Below are 13,949 nucleotides of genomic sequence, written 5' to 3'. Positions count from 1 at the left end.
CATAAAAAAATATCCTAGGCACTGAACATCACCCCATCCCCCATTAAATATGAAATAAAAGCTGAAATGTTGGTCTTTTGTTTCATGTTTACCTTTTGATGTCTATATATGTCCTGGCTCCCCCTTGCCGTAGGATTTGTGTTGTACCTCATCAATCTCTAGTTTTGACATCAGGTGTTTCTTGCAAATAGAACAAGAATAAGACATTCATGGACAAGAGATGAGAACAGGGAACGATTGGAATACTACTACACAAGTATATATATATATATATATATATATATATATATATATATATATATATATATATATATATTATATATATATATATATATATATATATATATATATATTTATATATATATGTATGTATGCCATTAGGGTTTAGCTCATTAACTTAAAAATTGTTACACCTCAAACTGTGCAAATTCCTCCTTTTTTTAATTACAACCTGAGAAGATTCTGAAATACAGTATTAGCACATTAGTGGTACTACACTGATACTGCTAGATGGCAGCCCACACAGTCCCAGGTGTGATGAAAGGATTCTTTCAAAACACTTTTTGGTCCTTGTTCAGTTTCTTTTTCATCATAATGAAAAGTGAAGCAATGTCTCACACATTACGTTCTTACAGATCAAGCTGAATAGCAAAGGCCTGATCTTCTCTGTGGGACTCCTGCTGGCATCAGTGTTTCTGACAGTGAGTATACAACAGTGTATCTTATCACCAGCTCAGTGAGAAGGACACTTTCTGCCTCTGACAGCTTTCTGAGTTCTCTGTGTGTTCTCTCTGTCCAGGTCCTAGGAGTTCACATAAATAAGTGGACGTTGGACAGACGTCTGGGTCTCATGTGTCTCCTCCTCTATTCAGTCTTCCTGTGTTTCTCCTGCCTCATCGAGTACAACATCTTCACCTTCGTCAACCTGCCAACCTGCCGGGACGACTGATGCACAAACACTCAAGCACACACGCACATACAAACACACACACACACACACACACACACACACACACACACACACACACACACACACACACACACACAGATATTAAACCTAGTTGTATTATAGTGATGGTGTTGTTAGTAGATAATCAACAGCAAGAATGAATTGCACAGGTCTGATATTTCCTGCAAGAAAAGATCCCACTCTGTTCTTTTCTGATCTTGTCTTTCTGCTGAGTGCAATATTGAGCTGCTCTGATATTTGCTCATGACCAGAGTATTGAATTGATTTCAAGAGCAGCGATGGACTCATTACACGCCTTCACACAGAGAAGCACAGAGGACAACATCAACACAAAAAAAGTACTGTTTGCTTCTGTTGTGTGAAGAAAGAATTCCTGTATTAACAGTAGATTTAGATGTGAAGGTTGTAATATTCTGTAGCTGCTAACCTTTCCTGAGAGGAAAGGTGGGTCTTTGAGATCTACTAGTTGAGAGTAATAATGATAAAAGCAATGACGTACATGTGTGGGAAGGTGTAGTGTAGTGTTATGGTACAGATAATGAAAATTTGTTGAGTTGTTTAAACAAACAAAGGTCCACAACGTCTTCAGACAGAGAGCTCAGTTATGCAAGTGAGCACCAACATCTTAGGACTATTTATACTGCCACTGTGTGTTTATAATGACGTCTCATGAGTGTGTTTTCCAGTTATGTTGGTTGTTCATAACATTTTCCAGGTACAGCTACAAATCTATGGGGAAAAATACCCGAAACACAACCTCCCCAATACAGAACCAGGGCATTATCAGCGTTTTATAGATCCAATTCAAGAGCATCACGGCTGTAGCTTCTGTTTTGTTTTGGAGTTAATCAGCTTTAAGATTTTATTTATTATTTATTCATGTCATACGCACATTTCTCCTCTGGGGGGTTACATACACACCTCGGCAGGTTTTATAGGACACCTAAGCTCTGTTCAGATGACAACTCGTGGAAAAAAGAGCACAAACTCCTCTGAAGGTTAGATTTTAATAATGAGTCAGACGTCGAGTTGTGTTAAGTGTATCGATGTTAAAAACAGAATTCAAACCTGCACTGACGAGCTGAAACTACACAGAGAGACTGTTACTCCTCCTAATGCATGCTGATTATAAGCGACCTTATAAAATGAAGCAGGTTTGAATGAAACAAACACGTCACCAAATGCTCTAATTTCGGGGGGATTGTTGTGAACCAATGCCATAGTCAGGACTGGCACATAGGGACTGTTTTTTCTCCTCTAAAAGACACTAACCAAATAGACTCAGAGAGTGGTGACATCCTGCTTCACTCCTCTGTGGCAAAGAGATGGTGAGGTGTTAAGATGTAGTGTCATAGGAGTAGAGTAAAGATGCATTATGAAGCATCAGAGCTTTTACCCCAGCCTTGATACTTTGATGTTGGGGTTTCAACTTTATTTTTATCCAGGAGTTCTTTGTATTTTGTATTTTGCCTAATGTAGATTTGTCCAGCTATGGTAGGTTTGTGGTACATAAATATTTCTACTAGTTTTTAGAGCATGTACAATGTGGTTTGTGAAACCCTACGGGACATTTTGATTCCACTGCAGGAGTGAAAGGCATGCCAGCGAAGTCATACTGTTCCTCAAAGACTTCCACCACTGCACAAGTGGACACTCATCTGTCAGAGCCTGTTGATTCCTACACAATATCCATCTAAATGTCAGCTCTTCCACTAGCTAGGTTCCTTTGAAAGGTCAAGTGCCCTACTCATTTTTCTTTTTTTCTCAACGAGAAGGAAACTAAACAAAACTCTTGATGTATTCAGGTACATATTTAATTTATTGATAAAATAGAAATTCAAAGAAAAATTGTCGTTCGAATGTGCACATAATTAATGTTGTTTTTGTTTATATATCATACATATTTATTTCTCTCACAGACACAGGCTTATTACGCTGTGCTGTGACCGGAAAACAGGGTATAAACGTGTTCAATCTTATGTAATGCAATAACTATGAGCTTACAAATATGTAAATATGCCACTTTAAAGACAAATTTATTATAGAGTTTTAAAAGATGTATTCAAATTATAAATTATGTCTGTCAATATGTGACACTAACAGCTAATCATTATTTAAGAAATTTTTTATCAGCTATCATCTATACAAACAGTCAAAACAGGACTGTTATTAACAGACAATTATAAATATCATGGCCAGTGATTATGTCTGCAAATTATGTTCTTTACCATGAACATAATGAGTCAGACGTCGAGTTGTGTTCAACAACATATCAGGCTGGAGATTTTTCTCATTTTAAGATACAGTTTCAGTTTTTTCTTGACACTGTAATTTCCCAACAACTTGTTACCCCATCTTCCTAAAAGAATGATCAAATGTGATACAAATTCTAGAAACATTTGAGATTATTATTATTATCTTATTTTCATGCTATTCATTTATTTGAAATGTTCAAGAACAAATCTGGAAATAACATGGTGGTGACATAGTTGTGATGAGTTTATAATTTGATGTAAATTCCAGTGGACACCTGTTTCCATTTGGAAAAACCAAACAAAAAAACATTTCATAAACTCGTCCAATTTATGAGATTTTAAATAGAAATTACAAGATTCTAAATGACAGTCACTTTTTGAGTCAAAGTATAAAATATGGAGTCAGAATTGTGACTTGTTATGTGAAAATAATTATATTAAATTCAAGACTTGGTGATTTTATTAGAATTAAGGAGTGGATCTTTAGGTCTATGTATTGTAGCATTCTTGGCTCAAGCCACAATCAACAAGTAGCCACAATCTTTTTACTGTTAATTCTGTAAAGTGACTAAGATACAGATATTTACGCTGTATCACACTGTACAATATTCGAGCTGTTGATGACAAACCACTGACTATAAGATATCAGCCATCGTTTTATGCTTCGAAGTATTATCTCTATCTTTATAAACCAGGGCATTTCTGTTTTTTGGTCTACCATATATGTCGGCAAATATCTGCATCATGCACTTTATCAACAAAACAACTGATGTGTCAGATTATTTGGTTCAATACATTTTGTGCTGCTATCACTGCATGTACCTAAAACCTAAGCACAGGGTACCATGTCTTTGAAACTAACCAAACTACCACAAAGGTGTTCGCATTTTGACACAAGGCATCTTAAAGAGGAGATTTCTAAATAATTTGTGATATTCACATGGGTGATATATTGCTGATGTACATATGTACATAAATAGGTGTAAATGTATTTATATATTTTTTGTCTCAATCTGTATATCTGTTGAATATATTTTCATAGATCCTAGGTCTCCCTTGTACTCCCAATTGCTTTGATGTATTTGAGGCATCTGAAGTTTTTGTCCTTTGTTTACTCGCATGAAAATATTTCAATATAATAAATTATTTATGGTAAACGTGCTCTGGGATAAGAGTCTAAAGAGATTTTAGCTGGCACTGGATTTAGTTTGAACCTGATATCCTAGATGACTGCATGCTATTGCTAGTGTTGGACAAGAGATGGGGAGGGAGAGTGTGTGCAGACAATATGTTTCTCTATGTATCTGACGTTTACCTCTTCTTACACGAGAAACTTTTCAACAGAATAGTTTACTTTGTGTTTAGATGTTTCTAATGTAATTTTAGAGATAATTTTGCTAACTGAGCATTAATAAAGTTATCCTTGCTTAAGATAACATGACTGTTGTACTGTTGCAGGTTTTTCTATATGTACAAAATCACACATGCTTTCAAAAACTTAAATATGAGGTTACTCGTCCTTCTACACTCCACTACACTTTAAGAGCTGACATGGAACATCTAGAAATTGCGCTTTATGTGACAGTAACATGTCATAGTTACAGTATGTAGCCTCTACTAGCCACAGAAATTATGTAACGGGTGTGTTTTTATCCATTCAGTCTTAAACACATTTATTATTGCTATAATGATAATATTAATAATAATAATAATAATTAATGATGAAATATCCTACACTGACACAACAAAACACTTTTTTGCTAGACCTAACCAACTAGTTTTTCTAATTCGATGTAGCCAAACTATAGGCAAGTAGAGACTAACGACCTATGTAAACATTTAAGGTGAAATAATTGGCGAAGACATGAGGTGCTGCTGTACAGTTTTTCCTCAAAACTTTGTCCCTTACATGATGCATGCCTCCTATCCCTTCACATTTATTTTCTTCTATCTTGTAGAATAGACACTCCCAATGTGGACAGTTTAGTCTATATGACAGATTGACATTGTATTTTTGTTTTGTGATGAGACACCTAATCATCATGCAGCTAATTGTATGAAAACTGCTGAATGCTCTGTATTATGTCACATACCTTCTCAAGTATATTGACTTGAGAAAGTATTCAGATGCCCACTGAAAATAGAAGTATGCTGGAAGTCACAGTGAGATGTGACCACCATCTAGTGGTGAAGTAATGGTAAAACAGAGCTATGGTAGAATACAAACACAAAGTCAGACGTATAATTTCACTTCCAGCATTTATTAAGTGCAAAAACATGGAGAAAGTTGTCTCCTCGAAGCAAATGACACCATAAATAATATTTTACCCACAAAAAAAACAACAGAAAGTTAGATTACAATAACATGGCAGGATGAGCTAACTCCAACTTTGAATATGTGGCCCTTCAAAGGTAAACCTGGTGTGCTACGTGCAGATTATATCCAGGATGATACAGGACATTAACATAAAACCACAGACTACTCACAGCTGTTAGTTCCCGTTCTACTGTCTAGGTCACACATGTTCATCTCATGATAATGTCAAATAATCATTGTAAGGTCAGGTAACAGATGAATGAATACACTAAAATACAGACTGTGGCATTACGTGTGAAGTCACTCACCAAGCATAAAAGTCAAGCACACTATGTCACTTATGAATCTTCTATGAGCTCACAGGGCCGAAATGATATGTGATTCAAATTGATTGGAAAGAAACAGCCAAAGCCTGACGATATGATATCATATATCTCCTGTCTGACAACAGCTGAACAATAACCCTGTTCATTCACAAGTGACCCAAACTCACATCTAACTTCTTTACTTCTTAACAGTTCAATACATTCAAACAAACATGAAGTATTATGTCAATCCTGTATACATCTCCTCCCCCGATACTAAAGACATACCTAAACATGGATTAAACAATTACAACCTCACATACCACAGTGTCCATTAATCAGTAGAAACACTTAATTCAGTTTCAGTTCAGTTTATTTAAAACAATTACCAGAAGGCAACACAAGTTATCTCATTCAAATTCAATTTCAATTCAATTCTATTTTATTTGCTTTGTATCACAACATAAATCATCTCAACCTTACAGTGTTTAAGGTTTAAGACCTTACAGAAAATATTTATACAAAAAAATTATATAGAAAACCCAACAATACAATTTGAGCAAGCTTAGGCAACAGTGGAGAGGAAGAACTCCCTTTAGAGGAAGAAACCTCCAGCAGAATCAGGCTCAGGGTGGGCGGCCATCTGCCTCGACCAGTTAGGGTAAGTGGAAAGAGGAGAGAGAAAAGAACAGAAGGCACAACAACAAGCAGCAAGAACTTTGGGCAGGTCAACTGGATTCTGGACTTCAGAAAAGTACAGAGAGAGGGAGACAGAGAGGAGGAAACACAACAAAGAGAGAAGACACAAAGTTAATGACATGAACTGGTGACATTTGCATTGATATAGGAGAAAGGAGAGAGGAGAGGAGCTCAGTTTATCAGTAAAGGTCCCCCAGCAGACTAACCTATATCAGCAGAACTAAGAGATGGTTCAGAGTCACCTGATCCATCTCTAACTATAAGCTTTATAAAAAAGGAAAGTTTTAAGTCTAGTCTTAAATGTAGAGAGGGTGTCTGCCTCCTGAACCTGAAGTGGGAGCTGGTTCCACAGGAGAGGGGCTTGATAGCTAAAGGCTCTGCCACCCATTCTACTCTAGGAACCACAAGTAAACCTGCAGTCTGAGAACAGAGAGTAGCAGCAGTCTACCACTCAAGTTTATAAATCAACCCCAGACCTAAACACAGTTTTAATTCATTTGAGAGCCTCACTCTTAGCCTCTCTGATCCCAACTGAAAAAATCGAAAGTCAGTCCTGTTTGTTATTGTGTACCGTCCTCGTGAGTTTTTAACTGAATTCTCAGACTTTCTATCTGATTAAGTTCTTAGTACAGATAAAGTCATTATAGTTGGTGACTTTAATAGTGTCTTATTTAATATAATATCCAACATGTAGATATTGATGATAACTGCCTCAACACTACATTTAAGTCACTATTAGACTAAATTTGTTTTACCCAAAATGTAAATAAACCCACTCACTGTTTTAATCACACCCTTGATCTTATTCCGACATACGGTGTTGAAATTGATCATTTAATAGTTTTTCCCCAAAACCCTCTTTTATCTGACCATTTTTTAATAACATTTGAATTTACAGTACCAAACTTTTTATGTGAAAATGCTGTCGACAAATTTAAGGAACTGATTCCATCTTTTATTTCGGAGCCATGTACCAACACAGAGTAAGGGAGTTATTTTAACGTCACTCCAGCACAAGTGGACTATCTTGTTAATAGTACTGGTGCTTCACTCGGAGCAATACTTAATACTTTTACTCCTCTGAAAAAGAAGCTAGTGAATCAGAGGAAGTTAGCTCCATGGTACAATTCACAAATCCGTAGCTTAAAGCAGAATCACATAAGCTGGAAAGGAGGTGGCATTCCACCAATTTAGATGAATATTGCCTAGCCTGGAAAGGTAGTTTAATAATATATTTTTTAAAAAAGCCCTCCGTAAAGCTAGAACCTCATATTACTCCTCATTAATAGAGGCAAATAAGAACAACCCCAGGGGTTTCAGTGAATTATAGACCAATATCCAATCTGCCCTTTATCGCTAAAATTCTGGAAAAGGTAGTTTCTATGCAAATATGTGACCACCTGCGCAGCAATATGTAAAGATTTCCAGTCAGGATTTAGAGTACATCATAGTACAGAAACAGCACTGGTAAAGGTCACTAATGATCTTCAATTAGCATCAGACAATGAACTACTTTCTATATTTGTCTTGTAAGATCTTAGTGCTGCATTCAACACTATAGATCACAACATTTTATTACACAGACTGGAACATGTCATTGGGATCAAAGGAACAGCACTAGAGTGGTTTAAATCGTATCTATCAGATAGATTTAGGTTTGTACATGTTAATGATGAATCTTCCATGCACAGCAAAGTTAGCTATGGAATTCCACAGGGATCTGTGCTTGGACAATTCTTTTCACTTTATATATGTCCCCCTTCAGGCAATATTATTAGGAAACACTCTATAAATTTCCATTGTTATGCAGATGATACCCAGCTATACTTATCTATGAAACCAGAAGAAACTAATCAATTAGTCAAACTTCAAGCTGCTTAAAAGACATAAAGGCCTGGATGTTCTCCAATTTCCTTCTCCTAAATCCAGACAAGACAGAGGTTATTTTGTTTGGGCCTAAAAATCAGAGACACTATGTCTAATCACATTCTCACCCTTGATGACTTAGTACTGGCCTCAGGTACTGTAAGAAATCTCGGAGTTATCTTTGACCAGGATATCTCCTTTACTTCATACATCAAAGAAATATCTAAAACTGCCTTTTTTCACCTGAGAAACATTGTTAAAAATCTAACCACAGGGGTTGCAAGCCAGTGACTTCTGTGTCGGTCCTAAGTCCGGATAAATAGAGAGGGTTGCGTCAGGAAGGGCATCCGACGTAAAACTTTCCAAAAACAACCATGTGAATCGTCCAGAAGAATTTCATACCGGATCGGTCGAGGCCTGGGTTAACAATGACCACCACTGATGCTGTTAATCTACAGGGTGCCAGTGGAAATTGTTGGTCGAAGAAGGAGAGGAGGCAGAAGGGTTCATGGACAGAGAGAGAAGAGGAAAGGCAGGAGCATAGATCTGAGAATAGGGACTCTTAAAGGCAGAGAGCTGGCAGACATGATGGAGAGAAGGAAGGTAGATGCACTATGTGTGCAGGAGAAAGAGTGGAAGGGCAGCAAGGCACGTAGTATTGGAGGAGGATACAGAATGAGTGATCCTGAAGGGGGAGTTTGTGAACAAACTCTAGAGGTGAAAACAGTCTCAGACAGGGTGATGAGCCTAAAGCTACAAATCAAAGGGGTGATGGTGAATGTAGTCAGTTAGAAGAGAAGGAGAGATTCTGGAGTGAGTTTGATGAGGTCATAGAGAGTATCCCCAGAGGAGAGGGACTAGTTGTTGGAGCAGACTTCAACGGGCATGTTGGTGAGGGCAACAGAGGTGATGAGGAGGTGATGGGCAGGTTCGTTGTAAAGGAAAGGAATCTGGAAGGACAAATGGTGGTGGACTTTGCTAAGAGGATGGAAATGGCTGTAGTCAACACTTACTTCCAGAAGAGAGAGGAACACAGAGTGACATACAAGAGTGGAGGTAGGAGTACGCAGGTGGACTACATCCTATGTAGACGGGGTCATTTGAGAGAGGTTAGTGACTGCGAAGTGGTGGTAGGAGGGAGTGTAGCCAGACAGCACCACATGGTGGTGTGTAAGATGACTCTGGAGGTCAGGAAGAAGAAGAGAGGAAAGACATAAAAGAAGACCAAGTAGTGGAAGCTAAAGAATGAAGAAACTTGTGAGGTATTCAGGCAGAAGTTGAGGCAGGTTCTGGGTGGTCAGGACGAGCTTCCAGATGACTGGGAGACTACAACAGAGGTTATCATTATTGATCATAGCATTCTCCTTCACAGATTAAAAAATACTGTAGGAATTAAGGGAAGAGTTATCTTACTGATCCTTATCAGTATGTAGATCTAAATGGCGATTACTCCACATGCTCTCCAGTGGAGTTTGGTGTTCCACTCTCATTGATCACTCAGGTTTGCTGATGGTGAAGTGATTGGTAGCTCTACATCCCAGGGAGCCCTTATGTCTGTGTTTCCTTCTGGCTCACCCTTTTAGTTAGGCTGTCATAGTTAGTCCTTCCGGAGTCCCTGCTGCACTCTACACTAAACATACATTCACCTCATATATTATCTGACTGTGATCATACCTAACTGTTATCTCTTCTCTTCTGCTCTCTTTCCCTCTCCCTCTCTCTCTTTCTTTCCCTCTTCCTGTCTCTCTGTTGAGCTACACGTCATTCCACCCTTTGCCCTCTGGACCTGTCTAACTCGACCTGGTGCCCCACTTCTGATCGGAGATCTCGTTCCTTGGATGCCCCGTGTGGTCCCTATGGGATGCGTGTGGTGACTGGGGTTGATTCCACACTACCATGAAGACGGTCCTAGCCTCAGCGGACGTTGGCAGCTGTTTCTCTGAGGTCTCAACTGAATGCTCGATAGTCGAGGACTGGAATTTCCTACAAGTCTACCAAAGCCTCCAATAACTAACTGGACTCCAAATTAACTTAAAGACATTAACTATTATACTGGACTGCCTGCTGCCTAACTTTGGAGGAAATTTAGAAATTTGTGCTAATACTCATCCAAAAAAGAAATGATGCGAGAAAAGTCTAGATTAGATTCTATCCAATGGCTTATTGTAAAATCTAGAATAACATTTAATATTGCTTTCACATACTAAAAACGGAAAGTTTGGCCTCAGAGCTGTAACACTAGCTGTTATGTCAATCGTATACACCCCGTCACTGTGATGTTAACACATGCTCAACATTAACATTGTTAAGGTTGTCAACTGTGACATCATCAGAGATCAAAGGACATAAATAGTATATTTAGGGATTTGCAGTGGAGCAGATTTTGACAACGTCTGTGATGCTACACACTAGAAACAAAAAGTCAAAGAGAATAAATGACAGAAATGAGTACTCACTCAGAGCTTAATGTACATTTGTACGAGCTGAAAGCAGACAGTACAATAGTTCTCGCTGAGAGCTGATAGTACAATAGCACTTACTAACAGCTGACAGTACTCTAGCCTCAGAGCTATAACACTACTTGTTATGTCAATCCTCTACACCCCGTCACTTTCATGTTAACACATGCTCAACATTAACATTGTTAAGGTTGTCAACTGTGACATCATCAGAGATCAAAGGACATAAAGAATATATTTAGGGATTTGCAGGGGAGCAGATTGTGACAGCGTCTGTGATGCTACACACCAGAAACCAAAAGTTAAAGAGAACTAATGACAGAAATGAGTACTCACTCAGAGCTGAAGGTACATTAGTAGATTTTGAGAACTGACAGTACAATAGTACTAGCTCAGTGCTGACAATACACTCGCTGAGAGCAGACAGTACATTAGTACTAGCTGAGAGCTGATAGTACAATAGTACTCACTAACAGCTGACAGTACTCTGGCCTCGGAGCTGTAACACTAGCTGTTATGTCAATCCTCTACACCCCGTCACTTTGATGTCTGATGATGTCACAGTTGAGAACCTTAACAATATTAATGTTGAGCGTGTGTTAACATTGAAGAACTTAAAGAATATATTTAGGGATTTGCAGGGGAGCAGATTGTGACAGCGTCTGTGCTGCTACACACCAGAAACCAAAAGTTAAAGAGAACTAATGACAGAAATGAGTACTCATTCAGAGCTGAAAGTACATTTTGTACTAGCTGAGAGTAGACAGTACAATAGTACTAGCTGAGAGCTGATAGTACAATACTACTCAATAACAGCTGACAGTACTCTTGCCTCGGACCTGTAACACTAGCTGTTATGTCAATCCTCTACACCCCGTCACTTTAATGTTAACACACTCTCGACATTAACATTGTTAAGGTTGTCAACTGTGACATCATCAGAGATCAAAGGACCTAAATAATATATTTAGGGATTTGCAGGGGAGCAGATTTTGACACCGTCTGTGAAGCTACACACCTGAAACAAGAAGTCAAAGAGAACTAATGACAGAAATGAGTACTGACTCAGAGCTGAACATACATTAGTAGATTTTGAGAACTGACAGTACAATAGCACTAGCTGAGAGCAGACAGTACGATAGTACTTGCTGAAAGCTGAAGGTACATTAGTACTAACTGAGAGTAGAACATACAGGAGTACTCACTAAAAGCTGACAGTACTCTAGCCTCAGAGCTATAACACTACATGTTATGTGAATCCTCTACACTCCGTCACTTTCATGTTAACACATGCTCAACATTAACATTGTTAAGGTTGTCAACTGTGACATCATCAGAGATCAAAGGACCTAAAGAATATATTTAGGGATTTGAATGGGAAGCAGAATGTGAAACCTTCTGTGATGTAACACACCAGAAACAAAAAGTCACAGAGAACTAATGACAGAAATGACTACTCACTCAGAGCTGAAGGTACATTGGTAGATTTTGAGAACTGACAATACAAGAGTACTAGCTCAGTGCTGACAATACACTCGCTGAGAGCAGACAGTACATTAGTACTAGCTGAGAGCTGATAGTACAATACTACTCAATAACAGCTGACAGTACTCTTGCCTCGGACCTGTAACACTAGCTGTTATGTCAATCCTCTACACCCCGTCACTTTAATGTTAACACACGCTCAACATTTACATTGTTAAGGTTGTCAACTGTGACATCATCAGACATCAAAGGACCTAAAGAGTATATTTAGGGATTTGCAGGGGAGCAAATTGTGACGTCTGGGATGCTACACACCAGACACAAAAAGTCAAAGAGAACTAATGACAGAAATGAGTACTCACTCAGAGCTGAAGGTACATTTGTACTACCTCAGAGCAGACAGTAAATTAGCACTTGGTGAGAGCAGACAGTACATTCGTACTAGCTGATAGTTGATAGTACAATAGCACTCACTAACAGCTGACGGTACTCTGGCCTCGGAGCTGTAACACTAGCTGTTATGTCAATCCTCTACACCCCGTCACTTTGATGTCTGATGATGTCACAGTTGAGAACCTTAACAATGTTAATGTTGAGCGTGTTTTAACATTGAAGGACCTAAATAATATATTTAGGGATTTGCAGGGGAGCAGATTTTGACACCGTCTGTGAAGCTACACACCAGAAACAAGGAGTCAAAGCGAACTAATGACAAAAATGAGTACTCGCTCAGAGCTGAAGGTACATCAGTAGATTTTGAGAACTGACAGTACAATAGTACTAGCTCAGTGGTGACAGTACACTCACTGAGAGCAGACAGTACAATAGTACTTGCTGAAAGCTGAGGGTACATTTGTACAAGATGAGAGCTGAAAGAACAATAGTACTAGCTCAGTGCTGACAGTAAATTACCATTCGGTGAGAGCAGACAGTACATTAGTACTAGCTGAGAGCTGATAGTACAATCGCACTCACTAACAGCTGACTAACAGCTGACAGTACTCTGGCATCGGAGCTGTAACACTAGCTGTTATGTCAATCCTCTACACACTGTCACTTTCATGTTAACACATGCTCAACATTTACATTGTTAAGGTTGTCAACTGTGACATCATCAGAGATCAAAGGACCTAAATAATTTATTTAGGGATTTGCAGGGGAGCAGATTGTGACACCGTCTGGGATGCTACACATCAGAAAGAAAAAATCAGAGAACTAATGACAGAAATGAGTACTCACTCAGAGCTGAAAGTACATTTGTACTAGCTGAGAGCAGACAGTACAATAGTACTAGCTCAGAGCTGACAGTACATTAGTACTTGCTGAGAGCCGACAGTACAATAGTACTCGCTGAGAGCAGACAGTATATTAGTACTAGGTGATAGCTGATAGTACAATAGCACTCACTAACAGCTGACGGTACTCTGGCCTCGGAGCTGTAACACTAGCTGTTATGTCAATCCTCTACACCCTGTCACTTTAATGTTAACACACGCTCAACATTAACATTGTTAAGGTTGTCAACTGTGACATCATCAGAGATCAAAGGACCTAAATAATAAATTTAGGGATTTGAATGGGAAGCAGATTGTG

At 38.6% G+C, this 13,949-nt stretch overlaps 1 protein-coding gene across 1 annotated transcript in view; it reads left to right on the top strand.

Moving 5' to 3' along the window:
* Window positions 1–4,645, top strand: part of LOC113158610 (sodium/potassium/calcium exchanger 3-like) — a 107,330-nt gene extending 102,685 nt beyond the window's left edge. The window contains exons 16-17 of the mRNA XM_026354643.1: window positions 636–701; window positions 800–4,645. Of these exons, the coding sequence (XP_026210428.1) occupies window positions 636–701; window positions 800–949 (216 nt within the window). The 3' untranslated portion in view covers window positions 950–4,645. The remainder of the gene's footprint in view (window positions 1–635; window positions 702–799) is intronic.
* Window positions 4,646–13,949: the final 9,304 nt, after the last annotated feature.

Source organism: Anabas testudineus, chromosome 15, assembly GCF_900324465.2.
Source record: "Anabas testudineus chromosome 15, fAnaTes1.2, whole genome shotgun sequence".
Lineage (NCBI taxonomy): Eukaryota > Metazoa > Chordata > Actinopteri > Anabantiformes > Anabantidae > Anabas > Anabas testudineus.
This window is presented reverse-complemented; position numbering and strand designations above follow the sequence as displayed.